Raw genomic sequence first — 21371 nt, 5'->3', positions numbered from 1 at the left:
ATCAATTACAGGTATATAAAGTATGATGTCCAGTATGGCAGATTTAAGGGACTTCCCAGCACTTTAATCTAGGGAATTAACTGACTCCTGAATGCCTGATTTCTCATTCTGAGCATCTCTGCTCATAGATATAGATATATACAGGCAACCATAAAAAATGTGCATGTGTAACACACACACACACTGGAAGAATGCATTACACTTACAGATTAGGGAATATATATATTGGTTGCCTTTAACAGTCACAATCTGTAAGTGGAATTCATTCCCCTAAAACAGTGCCCTGTTGTGATCACAGAATATAATTGTTGCATGTATTTTAGAAAATACAAGTTCTTTGAGCAATGAAATGAGAGAGAACTTGATTCTTAAGTCAAGCCACTAGACTGCTTCTGGTATATCTTCTGGATTTTATCATTAAAACTAGAAATGTGTCTATACCTCTGGTGGGGTAAGTTGAAGGATCATCCTCAGCTACTCCAAGCCACATAGTCTTAGACTGCATTGTAGAACTCCACAGATGTACTTTGGCTATCCTCATGTTGGAGTTAAAACCTGTTTTTACATTGACTTTATAACTATCTGTTTCAGCACAACATGCCCTTTTGGAGGATCACAAATCACGCAGACCTTGTGTCCCTTCACCAGGCCCTTGAACTCGACTTCCTGTAAGAAGTTCAGCAGAGGAGTGAATGCAGCTCCTCATAAGCCCTTCTCTATTTATTTGGAGAGGCAGAAATCATGCCATCTGGATACTTTCTTTTCGTCTTGATGGAAAAAAAATGTAGCTAACAGACTTTACAGTAGAGTGTCACTTGGTCATTTCCTCAGGAGCATGGTACTACCAAGTAGAAAGTGTTTTACCCAGAAAGCTGCAGACTCAGCATAGTCCAGGTGTTCTCTCTTGCCTACAGAAGGGTGTTGCTAGGGCCAAGAGACCTCTTCAAGCAGGTAGTCTACAGAGAGTCACTGTACACAGGCTTGCGGTAAAAGCAGCAAACTTTTGTAAAATCCCTCTCTCGATTTAGTTATGGAACCCAAAGTAAATGGGTTATTTTTATTTTTATAGACAAGGGTCCAGTGTCTAGAGCTGGATAAATCTTTCCCTTCTGGCAAAACCAAAGTGAATGGTTGGTATTTTTTTTTTTGTTGAAAATATTAATGAAAATATGAAGAATGCCTCTGTGTTGCTGTAAAAATCTCTGCCTTTTCTCTCCCCCTGTTCAGAGCAGTTAATTTATTGCCATTTTTTAGATAATTTTATCCCAATTTAGGTTTATTGGATATTAATAAGGGAGAAAGAAATATGTCTAGAACTTTCAGTTTTTCATTTAGGAAAATGTCATTCCTAGTGAATAACTGACTTCCTGTTCAATGTGTGGATCTCTCACATGTGTTTGTGTATGTTGTATACACCACCCTGTTTACAAACCTGAGGGTTAGTAAATTCCAGCCCAGCCAATGACCTGGTCTGCAGCGTGCTAGACATGTTAAGAATAAGGAGCTGAATCTGAAAATTAAGGTGCTAGCATTAGCATTATTGTATTCAGTGCCTCCGACATGAATAAGAGAGTCTTCACTTGGTCTGGAATAATTTAAAGGACTTTTACACCATATTAATAACATAAGGAAAAAGAACATTTATTAGCGTTCACTTCTGTTCTCCAAACACCATTTATGTCCAGTAAGGCTTTGTTAGCTGGATCTAGTTCAATATGAGGGGTATTCCACTTTCTGTTATAGTGAAGACATGGTTGAAAACAAACAACCTTCTTTGTGAGAGGGAATCTATCTAGGAAACCCATCATTCAGCAATCCACAGCACATCAGACACAGGAATTGTGGGTATACTAACCTTTCTATTAAGACAGTAGATAATGAAGCTGATGACAGTGTGAAGTGAGGTGACCTATACCCCCTTAGCACAACTCTTCCCTAGCAATATTTAGATTGAGGAGGCAGGGGGCCTTGCCAGTCACATAAGCTTGTAACTCTTCAGAAGTTCTTGATATGGGATAGGACCTCATGCTCAACAACTGTATGCTCACTCTGCTTTTTGTCCTAAAATGGGATAGAAACTACCTAAGCATAAGAGTTGCCTGGGTTCCAGGGCAGTCCTTGGTCACCCATCTGGAACCTGAAGAGGGGATGATTAGGAAAGCTCAATGTTTTCATTTGAACAGCTACTGGCTGAGGAGGATGTTGAGCAGCTGCGTGTTTTTGGCTATAGATGTGTCTGAAGTATAACCACATGCCCTACAGGCTCTTGAGTTTGAGCCAACACACTGGCACTGAACCTTGTCTACACTAAGAATGCTCCTTGAACATTGGTGCCAGGGTTACCACCAGCCCAATTTAATGGAATATTCTAATATTTGTCAATTACTTGCCTGAAACAGGATTAAATGAAATTACAATTGTAATATTGGTAGTAAGGGATGGCTTCATACTCAGGCTCCCCCTTTAACAACTGTGGGAGAGTTGTAGAAACAGTCCATAATGTAGACAGACTAAGTTGTGAGAACCAGGGAAGTACTGGGGTCTTTGGATTTCAAACACGTTTTAAATTTTGATCTTAATAACACAGCAAATAAGGAATGTGCATCCTTCTCCCAGACACCAAATGGAGCACCAGATCAGTACCATGGAAGTAGGAGCCTGGCTTTGCCATCCAGTCTGCTTGTTAGACATGCTGGTTTTACACTCTGACCTTAGGCAGATGGACTCCAGAGCTGGATGACTCCCAGGAGAGCTTTTCTATTTATGGAATACTGTGTGTATGGGAACGATTGTATTCAGACTGGGTATCATCTTCCTGCATTAGAGACTCTGTGGATCTGGTTTTTGTGGTGAGTTGTTACTCTCTGGTTCATTCAGTGGAAGCCCTGTTTTGGAATTTGGAAAAGTAGCTGTACTTTTAACTACTGCTAGAGTTCCTGCCTGTTGGCTGTAGAATACTACCTGAACTATCTCTTGCTCAAAGGAAGCACAGCAGTGTTTATCCGCTGGCAATGACAGGAAACTTCATTGCTCCCTGTGAAGCAGGCCAAGAGCCTGCTCTCCCATACATAAACTGGGCTGAGAAAGACCATGAGGCTGGGAGAATATTCACTGTAAATTGTGGTGCTCAATGGAAAGGCTCACAATCTCTTGTGAGCTACAAAAGTCATCAGAAAGCAAGATAGGTATACAGTAGTATAGGAAAGGAGATGAGTGTTCAATAGGTGCCAGAAGGTAAGGGGTTTTCTTGTTCTTGGTTCCTAAAATAGTATCTTTTTTTAAAAAAAGCCCCTAGAAGGGTGAGTACTACATTTAACCTTTAGAGATGGTCCAGCAGGAAATAGACCACATGAAAGTACATCATTTCCACAGGTGGGAAAACTTTGCATCTGAAGATAAGGAATCTTTCTACCTTGGAGTTACAAAAAAAACCCAGTTCTGGTTTCCATTACAGTTCTGTCAGAGTTGAGGCTCACTAACCCTTCAGAATTTTTCTTGTAAATGTACCTATGAGACACTTCACCTTGTGGAACTTGAGATTATTTGAAGCATGTCTCATACTTCAGTGAACTTTAACTTTGGGATCAAAACTGGTGCCTTAACCTCCCACCATCTAACTTGGACAAGCTTCCCCTTTGCTTCAATAATTATACAGAGAAGAACTTCAGGGGAGAGTTTGACTGCCCTGGCTTTTTTTATTTTATTTTTTTTCTCTCTGTGTTTCTAGCACATGCTGGAAGCCAAGGTACTGGGCACACAAATACCTGCCAGGTTTTGCTTTGTGTTTGTTTACTTCAGATGTTTTAAAGGAACTTTTAAGATATTGGCAAAACTTAGGCTGAATGTGAAACTCTTGCAGCCAGTGACATTTCATACTAATATTTATATGATGTTTCCTTGAATGTATGTAAAATACTTTTCTAACAGGATGTTGATGGTACATTTCTGTGTTACATTAATAAAGGTTAACCTGGCTCCTTTATTTTTTTTCCCCTGGTGGCTAGGTTTGAGAATGGTCCCTTTCCCAATGGACTGGCAGCGAGGAGTTCCTCTTTATGCAAGGAAATTTATAGCTGCCTTTCGCATGATTTAATTGTTTTCCCATTATTTCATGGATAAATGCCACACCAAATTCTAAAGCCAAAAATCTGGGAGGGGAATACTCTGCATCACTAAAATGCTCCCTCTAAGTATTCCTGTTTTCTCCATGGCAGGTGGGTACTTCTGTGTCCTCGGCTCCGAGTGTCTTTCAGCTCACCCTGCAGTCTCAATCCTTTAAAGCCAACCCACTGATATTTGCTAGTTCTAGACACCCTTGTGCTTAAGTATTTTAGAAAGCATAACTTGAGTCAAGTCCCTCTGGAACTTCCAGAAGCCTTATCTAGCAGCAAGGTGTTGGTTACAGTATATGTATGAGACTGAGGGCATTAATGGCTGCAAATTCCTTGATTGTTCATGTTCTGTGTAATGGGGGCTGTCCTATGAACTGGAAAAATAAAGTTTCTATTTTCTGTAATAATTGGTATGGTGTGTTGGCTGTAACACTTTCACTACATTTGTGCCATTCTCACAATGAATGGGGAATTGTGGGTTTTGAAGAGTAGGTGTCAGGGAAGGAATCAAGCTGTCTTTAAAATCTCAGTTTGACAGCCCTGGAGCCTTCTGCAGCTGAAGCTAACACAGTCAAGAGACAGAAGCAAAGGAAAATTCTTCTCAACCTTTCTTTGGGATGATTAGGGAGTTGGGACCCTGGGTCATCATCTGAGACAGACAATGGGTAGTTAGTATTCACTTTGCTGCAAGCTGCTGAGATTGTGAGCAGAAAAGGCATCCCTTTCTTGTGTGCATCTCTCATGGCCGGTTACTTAACAGTGCACCCAACTGGGACCAGCTCTAGCTAGTGGGAGGTTGAGTGCAGTGAAGGAGGAGCCAGCCACAGCAGAAAAGCCTGACTGGGTATTTAAAGGTACAGGCAAAGCTGTGGCACTGGATAAATTGTCAAGTTTGTGAGAGGGTAGCTGCTTGACAGATCAGAACCAGAAGCTGGCAAGACTTTATCCAGATGTTGTCCTGCAGGTGTCAGTAGGGACTGACTGGAAGCTGCTGTAGAGCATTATAAGTTTGAAGATGTCTTTGTCTGAAGAGTGCTGAGGACTCCTTGTTTGCGTTTCAATAGCAGGACACTGGCAGCCATCATCCCGCTGCTTTACCTGGGGCAGGTTAGGGCGTTCTTGGTGTTTTATGGCAATGTATCTTGAGGTCGTGTGACAGGGTTGATTGTGTAGTTTTATGAATAGGTTAGACAAGGATTTGTATGGGATGATTTAGATAGGATCCTGTCTTGAGCTGGGGGTTGGACTAGATAACCTCTAGTGGTCCCTTCCAGCCCTCCTCCTATGATTCAATGACATCCAAAAGGGAGAATGACAAAACCCAGGTACCCTTCCCTCTGCCCGCCATCCACAGATCCTGTCATGGGCATGCTCCATGTCCACACTGCCACACACAATAAATCAAGAAGAAAGCGTGGAGTTGACCATGCTGTACGAAGCAAGACTATGGATGCGATGCAGCCCAGAGTTGCAATGTAAGAAACTGGGACAGTGTTGAACAAAGGCTGGGAGCTCTGTGGCTGCAGGCAGAGCCCTGGAGAGCTGAAGCCTGGAGGCCCTGCCTGGCTAGGGCAGGCTGTCCCACTGGGGGCCCACAGGTCCCGTGGGTTAACTTGTGGCCCCCAGGCTCCTGCCCAGCTGCCACTTCGCATCTAGCTCCCCCTTCCTCTGGTTGCTGCTTCCTGTTCTGACCCAGAGAGTGAGACGGTGTGAGGAGCTAAGGGTGAGCCTAGGACATGCATTGCACTGGGAGGGAGAGAGGTCAGGGGGTTCCAGGTATGCAGTGCAGCAATGGGGTGTCCATATGGTGTAGCTGGGGGGAAGGTTGCAGGCACAGCGTAGCATGTGGGGGGAGGACTCGCAGATGCACTGTACTGGCAGAAGGAAGGCCTTGGGCACACAGTAGCAGTGAGGGAGTTGTCGGCACATGGTACAGTGAGGGGGAGGTCAGGCATGCAGTGCAATAGTGGGGGAGACTCCTGTGGGGTGTGCAGCCCACTGGTGTGGCCCCTGGCCACCTGGAAGTTAGACAGTCCTGGGCTAGGAGCCAGCTAGGAGCTGACCAAAAGCAGAGAAGAGAAAAGACTAGCAGGGAGGCAGCTTTTGTGAACTTGGCGTTCCTTGTGTACATGCTCGCTCTCTCTCAATGTTATGTTAAGGTTTTTCCCATTAATGTACAGGCAGATTACTACCGTCTCCCCTCTGGCATCTGCCCCTATGGTGTGACTGCGCTGGCAGTAGCCATCACAGACTTATTTTGTTACAAAGTACTGTGCAGACCACTGTGGCTAAGTGCCATGTTACATGTCATATACATGTCTCGGGCGCACATTCACACAGAGCTCGGTTTCCACGTTACTCTTTGCACAGTGTCCCCCTTACAGAAAGTCCCACTCCTGTACTTTGTTCTTATTTCCAGTTGGGGATTCTGCCCAAATTTTCCAGTGTTTGCAGATTTTAAGGCTAAAAGGGGCCATTCTGACTGCCACTATAACACAGACCATAAGGCTTCCTACATTAATTCCTTGTCAAATTCCAGCTTCTCTTTTAGCAAAGCATCCAGTTGTGATTTAATAATTGCCAAATATGGGAAATCCCTACCACCACCATTTTTGGTTTAGTGTTCCAGTGGCTAATTATCCTCCTAGCCTGAATTAGTCCAGCTTCATCTTCCAGTCTGGATCTCAGCATACCACTGCTAGATTGAAGACTCTGTTTTAAAAGTATGTTCTCTAGGAACCTGAGGAAGGGCTTTTTGTGCCCAAGAACTTATCCAACATTTCTCCCATCTATATCATTAGTCCAGTAAAGGGTATTACTAAACAAATCTTGCTTCTCACAGATTATCTGAACAATCGCGGTGACAACACTAAAGCCTTAGGAACAAACTGATGGTTCAGGTTCCTTCAAGAGCATAACCTATCCATGGGCCCAATCCTATTCCCAGACATCTGTGATCAAGCTTATGTTTGGTGCTGTACAGACAGAACAAGAAATGGGCCCAAATGCCTGGGATACAGGACCAAGTGAAGGTTGATGATTGTGTAGAACAGTCATTCCCTGAGTCCCATATAAACTTGTGCTAGTCCCGTTACTAATACCTATTAACATATTTCTAGCTTCTTATGTAAAAAAGCATCCAGCACCACTGAGCCAGTCTTCTACTTGTGACTACCATCATGGGGTCACTCAGAGCAGAGATATGTTTGGTCATTAATAGAAAGTTTAGTTGCAGCATAGTTATTGGTCTGGAGCTGTTTGCAAGACTATTTTGAAGGCTAATCATTTAATTTTAAATATGGTAATAAGGCAGTTACGCAAACTAGGTCACTGGGTGCATTCCTATTCTCTCTCTGCTGCTGGATGAAGGCTGCCCAACTGCTGACATTTTTACAGATTTTTGTTGCTGAAAGTCATTTGCACTGTTTTGCTCCGCCAGAGTTATAAAGCCACTGGCAGCTCTCATGCAGTGTGTTCTTGAGCTTCCTACTTCCTCCCAAATTGTAGGGTTGCTTTTTTGTTGCCTCTTAATTTCTAGAAGGGCCAATATCCTACATTTCTAACCTAGTCATCGCACTACCCAATAAGACTTCTGATGCAGATTATTTTGACACCCCTTCCCTAAATGATAGAGGGCAGCCCTCTGCCCTTTGAATGTCACTTTAAGTGATAAAATGGGTCTTTAACAGGTCTTCAAAGACTTCTCTGTACTGCAGGCTCATGTTGGTGGAATATTCACCCTGGCTTGTTCTTACACATTTGGTGCTTTTCACAGTGCAGAAGGAAGCCATGTGATACAAGTATGAGAGAGGCTTGGAAGACCCTATTAAAGGCAGAATAGACTGCACTTTTCCTAGCAAAGATTGTGAGAACACTCGCACCCAACCTTATCTCTAAGCAGACTGAATTCCTTTCTGCCAGAGGTGTGTACACACCTTAGGGCTCTGGTATCCAGGTTGTAGCTGTATTGGTCTAGAGGAAAAAGCAATCAGGGCTTGTAGGGATGATATCTAATAATAAAAGATATCATCTCTACTACAAGCCCTTAGGGCTCTGGCACATTTGTTGTGCAGCAACAAGCCTGTAGCCACCATCTTAGCAGTTTGGCACTGGTACCTTTCAGGTGATTTAACCAGGCCAGTAGTGAATGAGCTGTGTACATCATGAACAGTCTCCCAGACAGATAGGGTTGTAATGTCTTGAGAGTCCATGCAATGGTCATGCATTCCTTTTCATTGATGCGTTTTTTTCCCCTGGGAAGCAAGGGTCTCTCTCTTCTTTCTCTGTGACATCTGCCTACATTTCTGAGGCATCGCTATAAACCACAAAGGGTTTATCAAAGTTCAGATGAGCTAAGATGGGGTCTTTACTTAAGGCTTCCTTTAGGAAGCAAGAAGCGCTCTGGCATTCTGTAGTCCAGATCACCTTGTCTGGCTTTCCCTTTTTGTACAGCTCAGTAATGGGGGCTGCTAGGGTATAGAAATGGGGTACATATCTCTGGTAATAAAGGACTGGCCTTGATTTTTCATTTGGACCTGGTTGCAGCAGCACAGTAAAGACCATTTGGAGCTGAGTGGTCCGCTGTACTATTTGAGATGCAGCACTCTGATCCCCCTCCCCCTTCCCGGGAGCTAAGCAAAGAAGCTCCTGAGGTAAGAGGTGCTACAGATCGGTTGGGAAGCCAGGGACCAAGAGCCAAGGTCTTGAAGCCAGAGGTCTGCCCCTTGTGAAGCCGTGGTACGGATGGTTTCAACAAGATCTTTGAGGATAGAGAATTGAATAAGGCTTCTGCTGAGGGACTCCTGAGGCAGAACTTCCCCTCTAAAGAGGTGTGATCCACAACCACCACAATTTTACTTTCACTTACCTGTGGAAAAGTTACTACATATGTTTTAACTCCTGAATAAAATGCATTCAAAAAAAACCCCCAAACAGCTCAGGACCTGTATGCCAGCTAAATGCTTAGTGCCTCACTATTAAGTTAGAGGTTGGACTGATACCCCAGGGATCATGCAGCTGTCAAGCAAAAGTCAAAACCCCAGTGATGACAGGCCCTTTACAAATGGCTAATTTTCAGCCTCTGAAACTGGCAGTACAAGTGCTAGGTCAGGGCAGAACTTCAACTCCCTTCCTGCCCATTACACTGAGACACAGACATCCAGGAGGCTACCTAAAGCGGTAGGAGTTAGTCCAAGCAAAAGTCAGAGCTTCAGAGAAGTGGTCTCAGGTGTGTGTCTCTTCAAATAGCCTCTCAATTTGGAAACTGCAGCAGAGCAGGAACCCCCCTGCTCCTCCTCTTCAAGGACTGACTACAGTCAGGGCATGGCTTCCATAACAGGATAAACCTACAGCATTTCCTAATTTCCACTGAGCAGCTTGCTAATGCACCGCAGTAGCAGAGGACTTGGCAGGTAACAACAAATCAATATTTGAAGGAGCTTTAATCTTTGCTTTGAAAAGAACAAAGGGCTTTCCGAGTATCCTCATCTGGTCATATCAAGTTCTCCACCCACTTCCCTTGTTTCAATGGAAACACTCTGCGGTTCACTCCACATTAATTTATTTATTTAGCATATGTAGTTGTGGCATATTGCTTCAACCATCGTAAGGCAATATCATCACCATTGTGATGAACTTGAAGGCCACCAGGTAGTGTAGTAAATGGGCACAAGTCAACAAGTTGGGACATGGTTTGAATTCATCCACTTCTCCACACTGTGCATTCTGTTACCATGACACATTTAGTTAGATCTAATGCGGTACAGTACAAGCACAAATCAAATAACCCTCACAACTGAGACCAAGATATTTAGCAGATGAGCCCCAACCCTCCCCTGGCAAAATGACAGAGTGGGAAACCCAAGTGCAAATGGGAAATCCATCAGTTCCTGTCCATGTCCTGCCAAGAAGAAAAAGTCAACCCAGTTACCACTGCTCGGATAAAGGGGAGGCTGGTGAGGAAACGGGAGGTGGAGGGGAAAACCTACAAAGTGAGGCCGTGAGGCTAGCTAGCATGCTGCCTATATAAAGTGGCCCAGAAGAGTTCCCGGCTGTGGGTCTGAGGGGGAACTTGAGAACTGTCTAACAACAATAAAGATTGAATTTGCTCACTCTCTCTCATATCCACCAGTGGGCCATTCAAGTTCAACAACACAGCATACTTTATAGCTGTTTTAATTATCTGTCCCTGGCAGAGTACCAACTTGGAGCAGGATGTGGCCTTTTTGCAGGCCCAGCTGTGGCAAATTCCTCAACAGCCACCACCCCTCCCAGCTTTGTGCTAGTTCCCTTGGAAAAATAGCACATGAAGCTGAGAAGGAACTGGCTGGAGCAAGACCTGGAATAGGGTCTCCCCTACAGGTTTAAAGTAAACTCCCAAGGCAGAAATCTCCAGTGGAGTAGGGACAGCTGGATCAAAGTAGAGCATCTGCCTCCACTCCATTTGCCAAGCTTTGCCCAGCCAACGAAGACGCTGCAAAGTGGCTCTGCACCAGTTGGTACATCCGTTTGTTCACGATGACAGGTGCTCGGCCAGCTCGGAACTCGGCAGCGGTGACACTTCCAGCAGCGTCCACTTCATCGTGATGCTGGGTCTGCATGGTGGGATGAAAGTATTTGTAGTAGATGCCTTTCAGCAGAAGCCCAAGAAAATAACAGACTAGGGCAGCAGGAAGCACATAGCACGGGTACAAATGCTCATCCAAAGGGGAATTGTACCAAGCCCAGGATGCAACAAGCAGTGCACAGTCCACCAGAATGAAGACGTGATAGATAATACTGCGGTATATTGTCCTCCCTTTAGCCACATTAAACCAGCAGAAATACAGTATCATGCCCACAGTTGCCCTGTAAAACCACTCCAAGCCAGGGGAGTCCATGAAGTTCGTTTTTTGCAGCCAGACCCAGAGAACCATCACAGCCCAAACACTCAGGACGTGCAGTGCAATGAAGTGTGGGAAGAGCGTGGCGAAGAGGGCAACCGAGAGGATGCGGGGACAGGTGAGGAAGAAGTTCCACGTGAAGTAGACAAAGGAGGAGAGCAGGTCCAGTTTGTATTTCTCCCGCAGGAAGCATCGCAGGGACTGGTGATAATCCAGCAGGGCCCATGCCACACACAGGAAGGCGGTGCAAATCCCAAACCCTACAAACACAGTGGGAAAGAGGGTGAAGAGGAACAGGCAGGAAATCAGGCACTAGTTCAGGCTTTGGACTTCCCCTGGAGAATGTGATCAGAGACTGGTACTGGCCCCATCCTAAACAGAGTTCTTCTCCTGGCCAGGCATCACCGTACTCAGCCCCCTCCAGTGACAAACACAGCACAATGCCTCAAAGGGTCAGCGCAGAAGTATCCCCTGCTCCCTGTCCAGCTCTCTTTTCCTGCTCTGCTAGGTAGGGAGGATGCCATCACTCTGGTCACATTTGCCATTTCTTATTCCCTTGCAGGCCAGTTGCTAACAGGAAGCCAGCCTGCCCTGTGCTGCAGACCCTACTTTCTAAACATTTCTGAGGTCCCTCTGAAATAGGAAGTGCTCAGCTCAGGGTGTGGACCTGAATTACACAGGAAATGGTACCGTGCAGAGGAGTGCTGAGAGTCGATCAGATTCTATGAGCTATGCCAGAGCACCTGTTCCAGCTAGCAATCCCACATGGCCACATGGGCAGAGAGCTGCCAAACCACTCCCTGCCACAGACACAGGTCTGCGGGCTCAATGCACCCCTTTTCCTACTGAATAGTGTCTGGGCTCAGTACAAGGCTCTGGTATGATTCTCTTATTGCTCACCCTTGTTAAGAGCTCTGCCTTACTGACGGGACCCTTCCCACACTGCTAGTCCCTCCCACAATCACCAGTACAGCTAGTTGGGAGTAGTTGGGCCTATGCCAGGGGTGGGCAGTTATTTTGGCTGGAAGGCCGCTCAACAATTTTGGTGAGTTGTCCACAGCTGCAAGGTAGCCCCGCCTCTTGACAAGTGCCCCGCCCCCAATTGACATCTTTGGACAGGAAGTCTCACCCCTGACCTTTGTCAGTCGCATGCGCGTGCACACACACATGCACACATGCACACACACACACACACCCTTGCCCCCAGAAGTACTCTTTTTGGGAGGGAGGGCTGCCACCTTGGAACTAGAAAAAACCCCAAATATACTAAAAACCAAACATCTACTATAACATATTTTATTTAAAAAAATAGTCTGTCCTGATTTACATGCGTGTGCATAGTGTATATAGAGGTGACTGCATAATAGCTCAAAACAAAGTTTTACTCTTGTATATTATGTATGGGGTGTAGGGTTTGTGGCGATGTGGGGTTTGTGGAGGGGTATAGGTATGGGAGTCCATGGGGGAGGTGTGGGGGTTGGAGGTGAGGTTTGTGGGTGGGTGTGGGCTCCCTCCTACCACACACCTCCCCTCCCCTCCCCCCAGCAGCAACAGCAGCAGCAGGCCCTCAGGGTACTCCTGGCCCACAGCAGGCAGAGCCCCCCAGTGGCATGCAGCTCCAGCCGAATCACAGGAGCTGCACGTGGTGACACAGCCAGCCCAACCTGACCCTCTGGCATGTGCCCTCAAACCAAACTGTGCTGGCTCCGTGCCAGCACACGGGGCTCCCAGCACTGCAGGCAGGAGCTGTGCACCATCAAGCCGGGCCGGGCCAGCTCCATGCCTCCACACAGGGCTTCCAGCACTCCAGCAGGGAGCCACACGTGGAAGCACAGAGCTTGCCTGGCCCAATGCCACGCAGACCGGGAGCCACGCAACAGGCGAGCGCTGTGCTGCCATGTGCGGCTCCCCACCGGAGTGCTCAAAGCCCCACACGGAGGCACAGAGGTGGCTGGCCTGGTCCAGCCTGGCCTAATGGTGCATGGCTCCCACCTGCAATGCCAGGAGCCCCAAGTGCTAGCACAGAGCCAGCTTGGTCTGGTTCAAAGGCGTGTACCAGTGGGCTGGGCTAGGCAAGCTCCATGCCACTACATGCAGCTGCAGGGATTCAGCCACAGCTGTGCGCCACTGGGGGCCTCTACCTTCAGCAGGCCAGGAACACCCCGAGGGTTGCCACCAGCAGCGGGGACTGTGCACTGTGGCAGGGGGGCCCATACCCACCCATAAACTCCAACCTCCCCCTGCTACCTCCACCCTCCACTCCAGCAAGGAGCTCCCCTCCCCACTCACCAGCTGTCTAGTCATGCACCATTACACTCGGCGCCTCCACATGGGGCTCCCAGATGGAGTGCCGGGAGCCCCATGGAGGTGGAAGCACAGAGTCCACCCAGTCCAATGGTGAGCAACCTCTGAAAGTTCACCTCCCACCAGCTTTCAGAGTGGCAGCCCTGGGCTGGTAATAATTGTCTTTTGGAGGTACCCTGTGGGCCAGATAGAAATGGCCTGGCAGGCTGGATCCAGCCCGCGGGCCATATTTTGCCCACGCCTGGCTTACACCCTGGTGATAGCATAGGGTGTTTTTCCATAGCCAGAGCCTCCTTCCTCCCAGCACAGTAGCCCTTCCATTTCACCCACAAGAACCAGCCAGAGGAGTGTCTGAGGCACAGGGCGGGTGGGCTAAAGGTATTTATTTCCCTCTCAAATCCCCAGAAGGATGAGAGATGGTTACAGGGCCCTATGGACCGATTCAATGGAGCAGGAAAAGGCAATTAATTTACAAGGCTGGTTCTTCAGCTAAAAAGTAAGACTGAAAAGATTTCCACATCTCTGTCATGCATCCAAAAACCCAGAGGTCAGAGGAACCTACAGATGTCTACAGAGCTGGAGGGGGTAATGACACTCTACTGCTCAAAAGTGACAGGGGCCCCCATCCATCTCGGCAGAAGCACTGGGCAGCTTCCCTGCTCACTGCACCCCTCCCTCCCCCATCCCCAACCTGGATGATGCAGCTGTGAAGAATTAGGCTTTACTCATATTTTCTTTAGAAGCAGGAGTTCAAGGGATCATGCCACCATCCTGTCAGCCCATAAAGCGGGCTCTCATAAGAAAGGCCTCCCTGCTCCTGCCAGCAAAACCACTCACCTTGGAAAAGCTCTATCTCGTTTGTTTGTAGAATGACGTAGAGCACAAATGTGAGCTGGGGGGCAGTCTCCAGGAAGGTCTCGAAGAGGCGCAGCATACTGATGTCATGGGACAGGAACAAGACGTAGGCTTTCTCCTCCTCCGTAACACCTGGCTTGCACACTTGCCAACCGACCTTCAGTGCATGCACACACCTGCACAGGCAACACAGTCCTGTTGGGATGGGTTGTTCTACACAAGGAAGCATTTTGGAGCAGCTCAACACAGTCATCAGCCAGCTAAAGGAACTGCGGACAACAGGGTGCAGGGTTCCAAGATCAGCCTACTCTCAAGATGGCAGCTAAACCCAACCCATTCTGTAAGGGTAGCTTGTCATATTTAATGCTTTAAAGTTGCACCTGTTTATAGAGTGGTGAATTACAGTATTGTTTAAAGTTTTCTTTTATATTTAGCCTTCTTTAATTATTACTTAAGTTCTGTATAGCCTCATTGTTATCTGAGCTTTTCTGCAATATCACCTGGCCTTGCCTCTTACAAGCAGCTTATGGCCTTGAGTTTGCTCGTGTGATGTTTCTTTCCTTTTCTACACAGTGAGAAGTTTTTCTAACACAACATTGTAATAGTTTTGTTACTAGCTCAAATTAACTGAAGTTGGCACTTACCAGCTGAATCAGAGGGATGAAATGATTCGATATTGTTAATGAAAGGTGATGAAGGAGACCAATGGACAATGCCCAAAGTACGACACCGGAAAAAGGCCAAATTAAGAGGTGTGCTCGTGATGGGTCTTTTGAACAAAGCAATATGCTGACAGGATAAATTATGGAAAATATGTTGACTGCAAAGAGACCAATCCAAAAGTAAGGAGCCATCAAAGGAGTGAGGTTAAAGAAAAGCATCAAAGGGACCAACAAGAAAGTTAAGTGTGTTGTCATTGTTGTCATCATCGTTATCATAAATCCAGCCTTCAACACCTGTCTGGACCATCCCAGCCAATGATGCCCCCTTTGCTTTAGGAACTGAGTAGCCATCTTTTCTGTTGAACAAAGGAACATCTGGGATTGGGTGAGATCATTTTACTAGGTGTTTTTTTTCTCTCTGAATATAGAAACTGCTAAGATAATACTTGCACTAATAAAGTTAGACTTTGATTTTAGGACACTGGGTTGTCTGTGTTCGTATTTCACATTCCATTGAAGGGTTAATTGTGCTTTAAGGATCCCTAAGCGCTATCTGGTGGACAGTGGTGCTAACAATTCCCATACATTTGGTTAGTCTAGTCATACAAATCACTATAGTGATGTGAAGAGATGCTCATTCATAGCACACGACTGCTCATTTCAAAGGATATCTCCTTTTAGTCTTAAATTCATCTGACTTCCGTTGACTTTTGCCTAAAATTATTTACATCTGCAGTCACAACTCTCAACACTAAAGCAATGGAGAACATATCTCATGCGAACAAGGGTCTCACAGCAGATTAAGTTTCCTGAATGAATAATTTTTGAGTGTCTCTCATTTGGGAGTCGTTATCCAGCGCCACATCTTTATCCAGCTCACACTTGGCAGGCAGACACATCAATATTCACTTGTCGAGTCACATTGTCTGCTTGCAGACATGGAAAAAAAATGGTGCTTTACTTTAAACTCAGCCTGCTCCTGCACCAAGCCCAGCGGATGCCCAAAAGAAGCATAGCTGGATACAGTTCATTCAACATCTGTACAGATCAGGCACTTTAGAGGGCTTTTCTGGCATGTTTATCTAATTACTGATTGAATCAGCTTTAGATAAAAGCGCCAAAACCCCCCATTGAAGCACACAATCTATACAGACACTGTAGAGCTGGGTCCAAGTAACACGCTGCTGCTTCTGGTAAAGCACACTTTTTAAAATTTTTTTCCACATCTGTCAGTGCCCTAATGCCCCCCAAACTTAGGTTATACTGATAACCTGCCAGCAGGGGAAACCAGGAGGTTAACATCAAATTTTTGGTTTCGGTTCCAATGTCCTGCTGTCTTTGTGATCCAAACGTTCAGTTAGTGCAGTTTCACCATTCAGCTAGCTGCAGCACCCTGATGTATCTTGAAATCCAAGGGTGTTGCAGAGTGCCACATAATGTTAGCACAGTTAGATGTGCAAATATGATAAATGTAACAACAGCAAACATGAATTCATAGTGCTAACAACATTATGACCTGTTGTTATCTTTCTGAGTTCTTTGCAACATAAGAATTGCTCTATTTTTTTGTAGTAAAAATAAAACAAGTGAAAACTAAGAGTTAGTATTTTCTTAGGGGTGCCTTGTGTTACGTCTCAGCTCTGTGTTCTTGGGCATCCCTGGCACAGGACACAGCCTGTCTGACTCACAAAGCACTCACCCGCCCTCCCTCCCCTCCTCTACATAAACGAAACTGATTGAGATGCAGTGAGAGACGCACCTAAGACCCTCGGGATAAGGGTGACAAGAGTGAAACAACTGCCCTAGGTCTCATTTGCATCCGAGATAGAACCAGATGACCATTCATTTACAGGAGAGATGAAGAACAGAAAGCCTGAAGCAGAGACTGCAGTGAATTCTGGGACCAGAGAAGCAGGGGAGCACTGCATGATGGGGAATCTATGCTCCAAATGTTAATCAACCCATGTTCACACACACCCAGCTCAGCATTTATCAGACCAGTTCTAATCTGGATTTACAAAGGACTTTCCCCCCCACAAACACACACACACACCTCTAAGTTTACTAGGCATCTAGGGCTGTACATTCCCTGGTCCCACTATGGGAGGCCTATTTAAACTTGATTGACTAAAACTCGGTTGCCGGGTTAGGGAATACCGAGGCAAGAGACCGAGTCAGAGGGGGTATGGGCAACATTTGAACAATGGTAAAGGGTTCATCACAGCATCCAGCCCGTTGAAGCCCTAATCACAGTTGTTGTCATACTTTTCCCAGGACGACTGGTGGAAGTCCTCCTGCCCAAAGGTTATAAACACTCCAATAATTGCCTTAAGTCTGTTAAAAGACTATAGTAAGATCTGGAAAAGTCATGCTAAGCTGAGGCTTGCTCACAACAAGTGAAAATCCAAAACCCTGATGCTGCAAGCTATCTATTGTTTCTGAAGAAACCATGAGCTATCCGATCAGTATATCTGCTATCTATAGGAATTTCAAGCTGGCTCCCAAGTGTCTGGGTACTCCCTAACCTTATGTGTTTCCTGCTTATCAATCAGTTTCTTGAGATGTTCCAAACCAGATAACCCCTTGTCAAGAGAAAAGACAATGATTTACATTGTTGAGAATGCTTCCAAGCAGCTAAACTGAGGGTATAAAAATCTGTAGAAAGCAGCAGTGTGTGTGCTTCAAGAAGAAAAATCGTGTGCTGACACCATCCCCTGTTGTTCTTGGGACGCTGGAAGAACAGATTGTCTCCCTTCAAGGACTGTGCTAGGAATTTTACCTGTCAGCTTTAAGACTCGAGTACCTTGGACTGGTGAGATCCCAGCGCTCTCTCCCTTTTTTCTCTCTAGGCATAAATTTCTGAACCTGAACTGTATTAGTTAAGCTTGAGCTAAGTTTCCCCAAATGCTTAGCGACACCAGGGTAGTATTGTAATTGCTTGTGTTTGTTTTTCTTTTGCATATCTATTACTACTAGTGCCATTATATATTTCATATGCTTAGCAATAAATAACTTTTATAGTCAAACTGGTAGTAACTGGGTACATTCTTCCTTCTCTGCTTCTCTTTCCTCCCGTGCTCGGCAGCAACGCTTCTTTTACCTATGCTAAAGATCCCTGTGAAGCCCAAAAATACTGTGGGGTCTGGCTCATCAAGAGGCTAAAGATTGGGACGTGCTGAGTTTGAAACACATAAGGGGATCAGCTTGTACAGGCTGATTGACCCAGTTTGACTCAGACGTGCCCTTATAAACTGAATGCTGGCCCATGAGGGTGTCAGCTGGACACCCAGCCGGATTCAGAGGGATTCTGTTTACCTGTGTGCTTGTGTCTGACTGCAGAGTATTGTTGCTCTGATGAACTGATTCTTGGCATATGAGGGTGTCAGCCTGTCCATGCTGATCAACCCGGCCGGGTCAAGCGTGTCACATTCATTTGTGTGTGTTTGTGTGTATGACTTATTTGGTGACTGGAGGAACCCAGCCCCATTGAAACTGAGTCCTGCAAGATAGCTCCGTTGGGGGTGAGGACTTGCAGAAGAGAGATATACAGCTCCACATAGAAACACAAGTAACACAAGCAGCACATTGGCAGAATTACCAAGACCCTAGAAACGTATCCCTAATAAATGAGCACACCCCAAAGTAATGGGCAAATCTGGTAACACTTGAGTCTAAAAAGGTTGAGAACCACCAGATTAAGTTGTTTTCATTGTCTCTGCAGTGAAGTGCAAATCTCTCCCACAAGCAGCTGAGTGTTGAAAGTATCAACTGGCAGGGAAATCTTCAAGTCACTTGTTTGCACCCATGGGCCCTGAGCCCTCACGAGACAGAAAAATGAAAACAGTCCATCTGAACAAAGCAGCCAGTATTGGACAGAAGCAGCCTCCAGAAGTCAGAGGCCAGCACAGTAATGTGGGTACATCTAGCAATACCACCTATGATAGCAGGAACTAATGTATGTGGCCACCAGCAGAAGAACCACCAACACTGCAGAGAGGTGATTTAAGTAACTACGTAGGTTGATGGTGGCCAGCTGAGTTCTCACTGATCCTTGTAACGAGGTTAGTAAAACACTGGGATACATTACCCAGAGAGGTTGTGGAATCTCCATTCTTGGAGGTTTTTAAGACCCGGCTAAACAAAGCCTTGGCTGGGATGAGATAGTTGGGGATGGTCCTGTTTTGAGCAGGAGGTTGAACTAAATGACCTCTTGAGGTCCCTTCCGAACTCCCAGGCCTGGGCACATGCCTATCCCCAGTGCACCATCTCCTCAAGGACCTTTGGTTACACTTTGCTCTACACTTCCTTTTTTTATGCATTACCTTACTATGCACCTGCTACGTTGCAGGACCTCCTGGCTCCAGCCACATCTAACCCGGAAGGAGGCTCTCTGGCTGGGGCAAACCTGGTGACTCTGGGGCTGCCTTTCTGTCTCTGCTCTGCACACATTGCTGGGGACAGTTTTACTGGGCAGTGACTGTTGGCTCCTTGGACTCATCTGAGGGCCAGTGGACACTGGCTGGTGTGCTATGCTCAGTGTCCCCCCCGTCCCCTGCCCCGGTACACTAGTTATTACCCTTTGACCAGCACTCCTGCCCCTGTTTTTTTTTTTTTAAATTATTTGTCCCCAGTAATTAATTATCACCTTTTCTGTAGCTTCCCCATCTGAGGGAGGCCAATAGGTTACTTGGTAGGCCTAGACTCATGCCCTTTAAGGTGACAAATAGGCCTGTGTGTAATAAACAGGCCTGATTCTCAGGCCTACTCTATACTAGAAAAGGTTTGCCAGTAAATCCAAGCCAGTAAAAGTTTTTATTCTAGCAACCGTCTTACTGGAAACAAACAGGACCTGCAAGCATCCCATATATTGGCTCCCTGCACACCCCAGTCTATCCTAGCAAAGGACTTTTAGGCCTTTACAACTGCAGTTAAACTACAGCTTTTGTTAGCATGGGAAAACTGAAAAAATCTACCTCCACCCCCCACTCCCATAACCAGCAACACCTAGGGTGGCCATCATAGAGGACAGTCCGGTTTTCTGCTACTCTGTCCTCTATCTTCTACTGATACGAAACCAGATGCCGTTATGTCCTCTTTTTTTCTCTTCAAGAGAAAAATAGAGGATATAAGAACTTTCTCTTCTTAAAGAGAAAAATAGAGGTGATAAAGGCATTGGGTTTCGTATCGATAGAGGACAGAGCAGCAGAAAACCGGACTGTCCTCTATGATGGCCACTCTAACAACACTGCTTTCCCAGCACACGGTTTTAGCGGAGGCCCAGCCTGCACAAAAGCAGACACGTGCTACTTTCTGCACATGAAGAACTGCGAGTCTCCCAGCCCAGGCGCACCCACGTGCGGTCACCGTCGGACCCAATGAGGTGCTCTCAAACAGCGGCGCCCAATCTGCGGCACGGGGGTGCCACCAGTGGCGCTTAGATGACCTGCCGGTGTACGCACTAAGACCTGTACCAGAATTCCTCGAGGTGACAACAATGTGCGGTCAGGTTGTGCCGTTTGCAATTGGTGGTGCGCAATCCCTCAGAGGTTGGGAACCGCTGCTCTAAAGCAAAGTTTCTCGATGTTTTATCTAGCAAGTACCCCCTAGCTTCTGAACATTTTAATAAGTACCCCAACGCTCAATTTTCCAGGAGCTGAACCTCCTAGCTTTGAACACCAAAGTATTACTGGGGGATTTCACATTTTTTGCCGTGGCTTTGAGAAGAGGAAGGGGCGAGAGAGAGGAACAGAGGGTGAGAAAGAGCAAGCATTGGGGTCGCCCTGCCTGGGTCTCACGTAGGTACCCCTGGTTGGGAAACTGCTCAGTCTAAAGTGTCCCAGGCAGCGCTCTGCCAGCCGGCTCGGCCGGGCGAGGGGAAGCAGCAGCGCCAGGGGTGGAAAGGCGGGGAGAAGCGGCCGGGCGGCCTCACCTGGACAGGTAGCCGAGCTGCAGGAGGTGCAGCAGCGCCAGGCAGGCGCCCGGGGCCAGGCGCTCCCGCAGCACGGGCGGGTCGGTGTGGTGCCAGGCCCAGCTGAAGAGCTGCGTGGCCAGCGAAGACAGCGCCAGCAGCGCCAGCACCAGCACGCCCCAGAGGCGGTGCCCGGCCCGCACGTAGCTGCAGGCCATCCACAGGTCCGTGCCCAGGTCCGCCAGGAAGGCGGCGGTGCCCAGCACCATGAGCAGCAGGTCCCGGCGCCGCAGCCGCGCGGGCCGGGGATCCGGCCTGGCCATGCCCGCCACAAACGTCCCGGGCCGGAGTCCACGCCGGATGCCGCCGCCCCGCCCCCCGCCCCGCGTGTCACCGGGGCCCGGCAACGCCCCGTCCCGCCTGCAGCGGACGCGCGGCGGCGGAGCAGCGGGAGACACCGCTGCTTCCTTGCCAGCCTCCCCCGTGCCGGGCAGGGCAGGGTCGGGCACACGAGGTCGCTTCCCTTCCCCGCGTCCTGCCGCCCTTCCCACCGCGCGGGTCTCTTTTGCTTTCACATCCGCAAAGCGAAAGCTGGGCCTTGCGGACCCCGCGCGCCGGCAGCCGCCCGGCTCCGCCACCGCCACCGCCA

General features: G+C 47.2%; 2 protein-coding genes across 7 annotated transcripts in view; one reads left to right on the top strand and one right to left on the bottom strand.

The window, feature by feature from the left end:
• EYA3 (EYA transcriptional coactivator and phosphatase 3) overlaps positions 1–4519 on the top strand; it is a 116113-nt gene extending 111594 nt beyond the window's left edge. For all 6 annotated transcript variants that reach the window (XM_006262967.4, XM_019489161.2, XM_059729657.1 and 3 more), the window contains one exon: positions 592–4519. In XM_006262967.4, coding sequence (XP_006263029.1) covers positions 592–672 — 81 coding nt within the window. In that variant the 3' untranslated portion in view covers positions 673–4519. The remainder of the gene's footprint in view (positions 1–591) is intronic.
• Positions 4520–9655: 5136 nt separating this feature from the next.
• Positions 9656–21095, bottom strand: XKR8 (XK related 8). The gene is made up of 3 exons (XM_014605003.3): positions 20744–21095; positions 14135–14328; positions 9656–11253 (listed from the first exon to the last, which is right to left on the bottom strand). Exons 1-3 carry the CDS (start codon positions 21043–21045, stop codon positions 10526–10528), a joined length of 1224 nt encoding a protein of 407 aa, XP_014460489.3. The 5' UTR covers positions 21046–21095; the 3' UTR covers positions 9656–10525.
• Between the last annotated feature and the right edge of the window lie 276 nt (positions 21096–21371).

Source organism: Alligator mississippiensis, chromosome 6, assembly GCF_030867095.1.
Source record: "Alligator mississippiensis isolate rAllMis1 chromosome 6, rAllMis1, whole genome shotgun sequence".
Classification (NCBI taxonomy): Eukaryota; Metazoa; Chordata; order Crocodylia; family Alligatoridae; genus Alligator; species Alligator mississippiensis.
Note: the sequence above shows the minus strand (reverse complement) of the source record. Positions and strands in the feature narration are given on the sequence as shown.

Bases quoted from the DNA above. Each gene is read 5' to 3' on its own strand.
- XKR8 (XM_014605003.3), bottom strand. From the start codon at position 21,045: ATGGCCAGGCCGGATCCCCGGCCCGCGCGGCTGCGGCGCCGGGACCTG. The intron at 14,329-20,743 runs GTGAGGCCGCCC...TTGCCTGTGCAG, and splicing joins CAGCTCGGCTACCTGTCCAG to GTGTGTGCATGCACTGAAGG. The intron at 11,254-14,134 runs GTGAGTGGTTTT...CTGTGTTTGTAG, and splicing joins CGAGATAGAGCTTTTCCAAG to GGTTTGGGATTTGCACCGCC.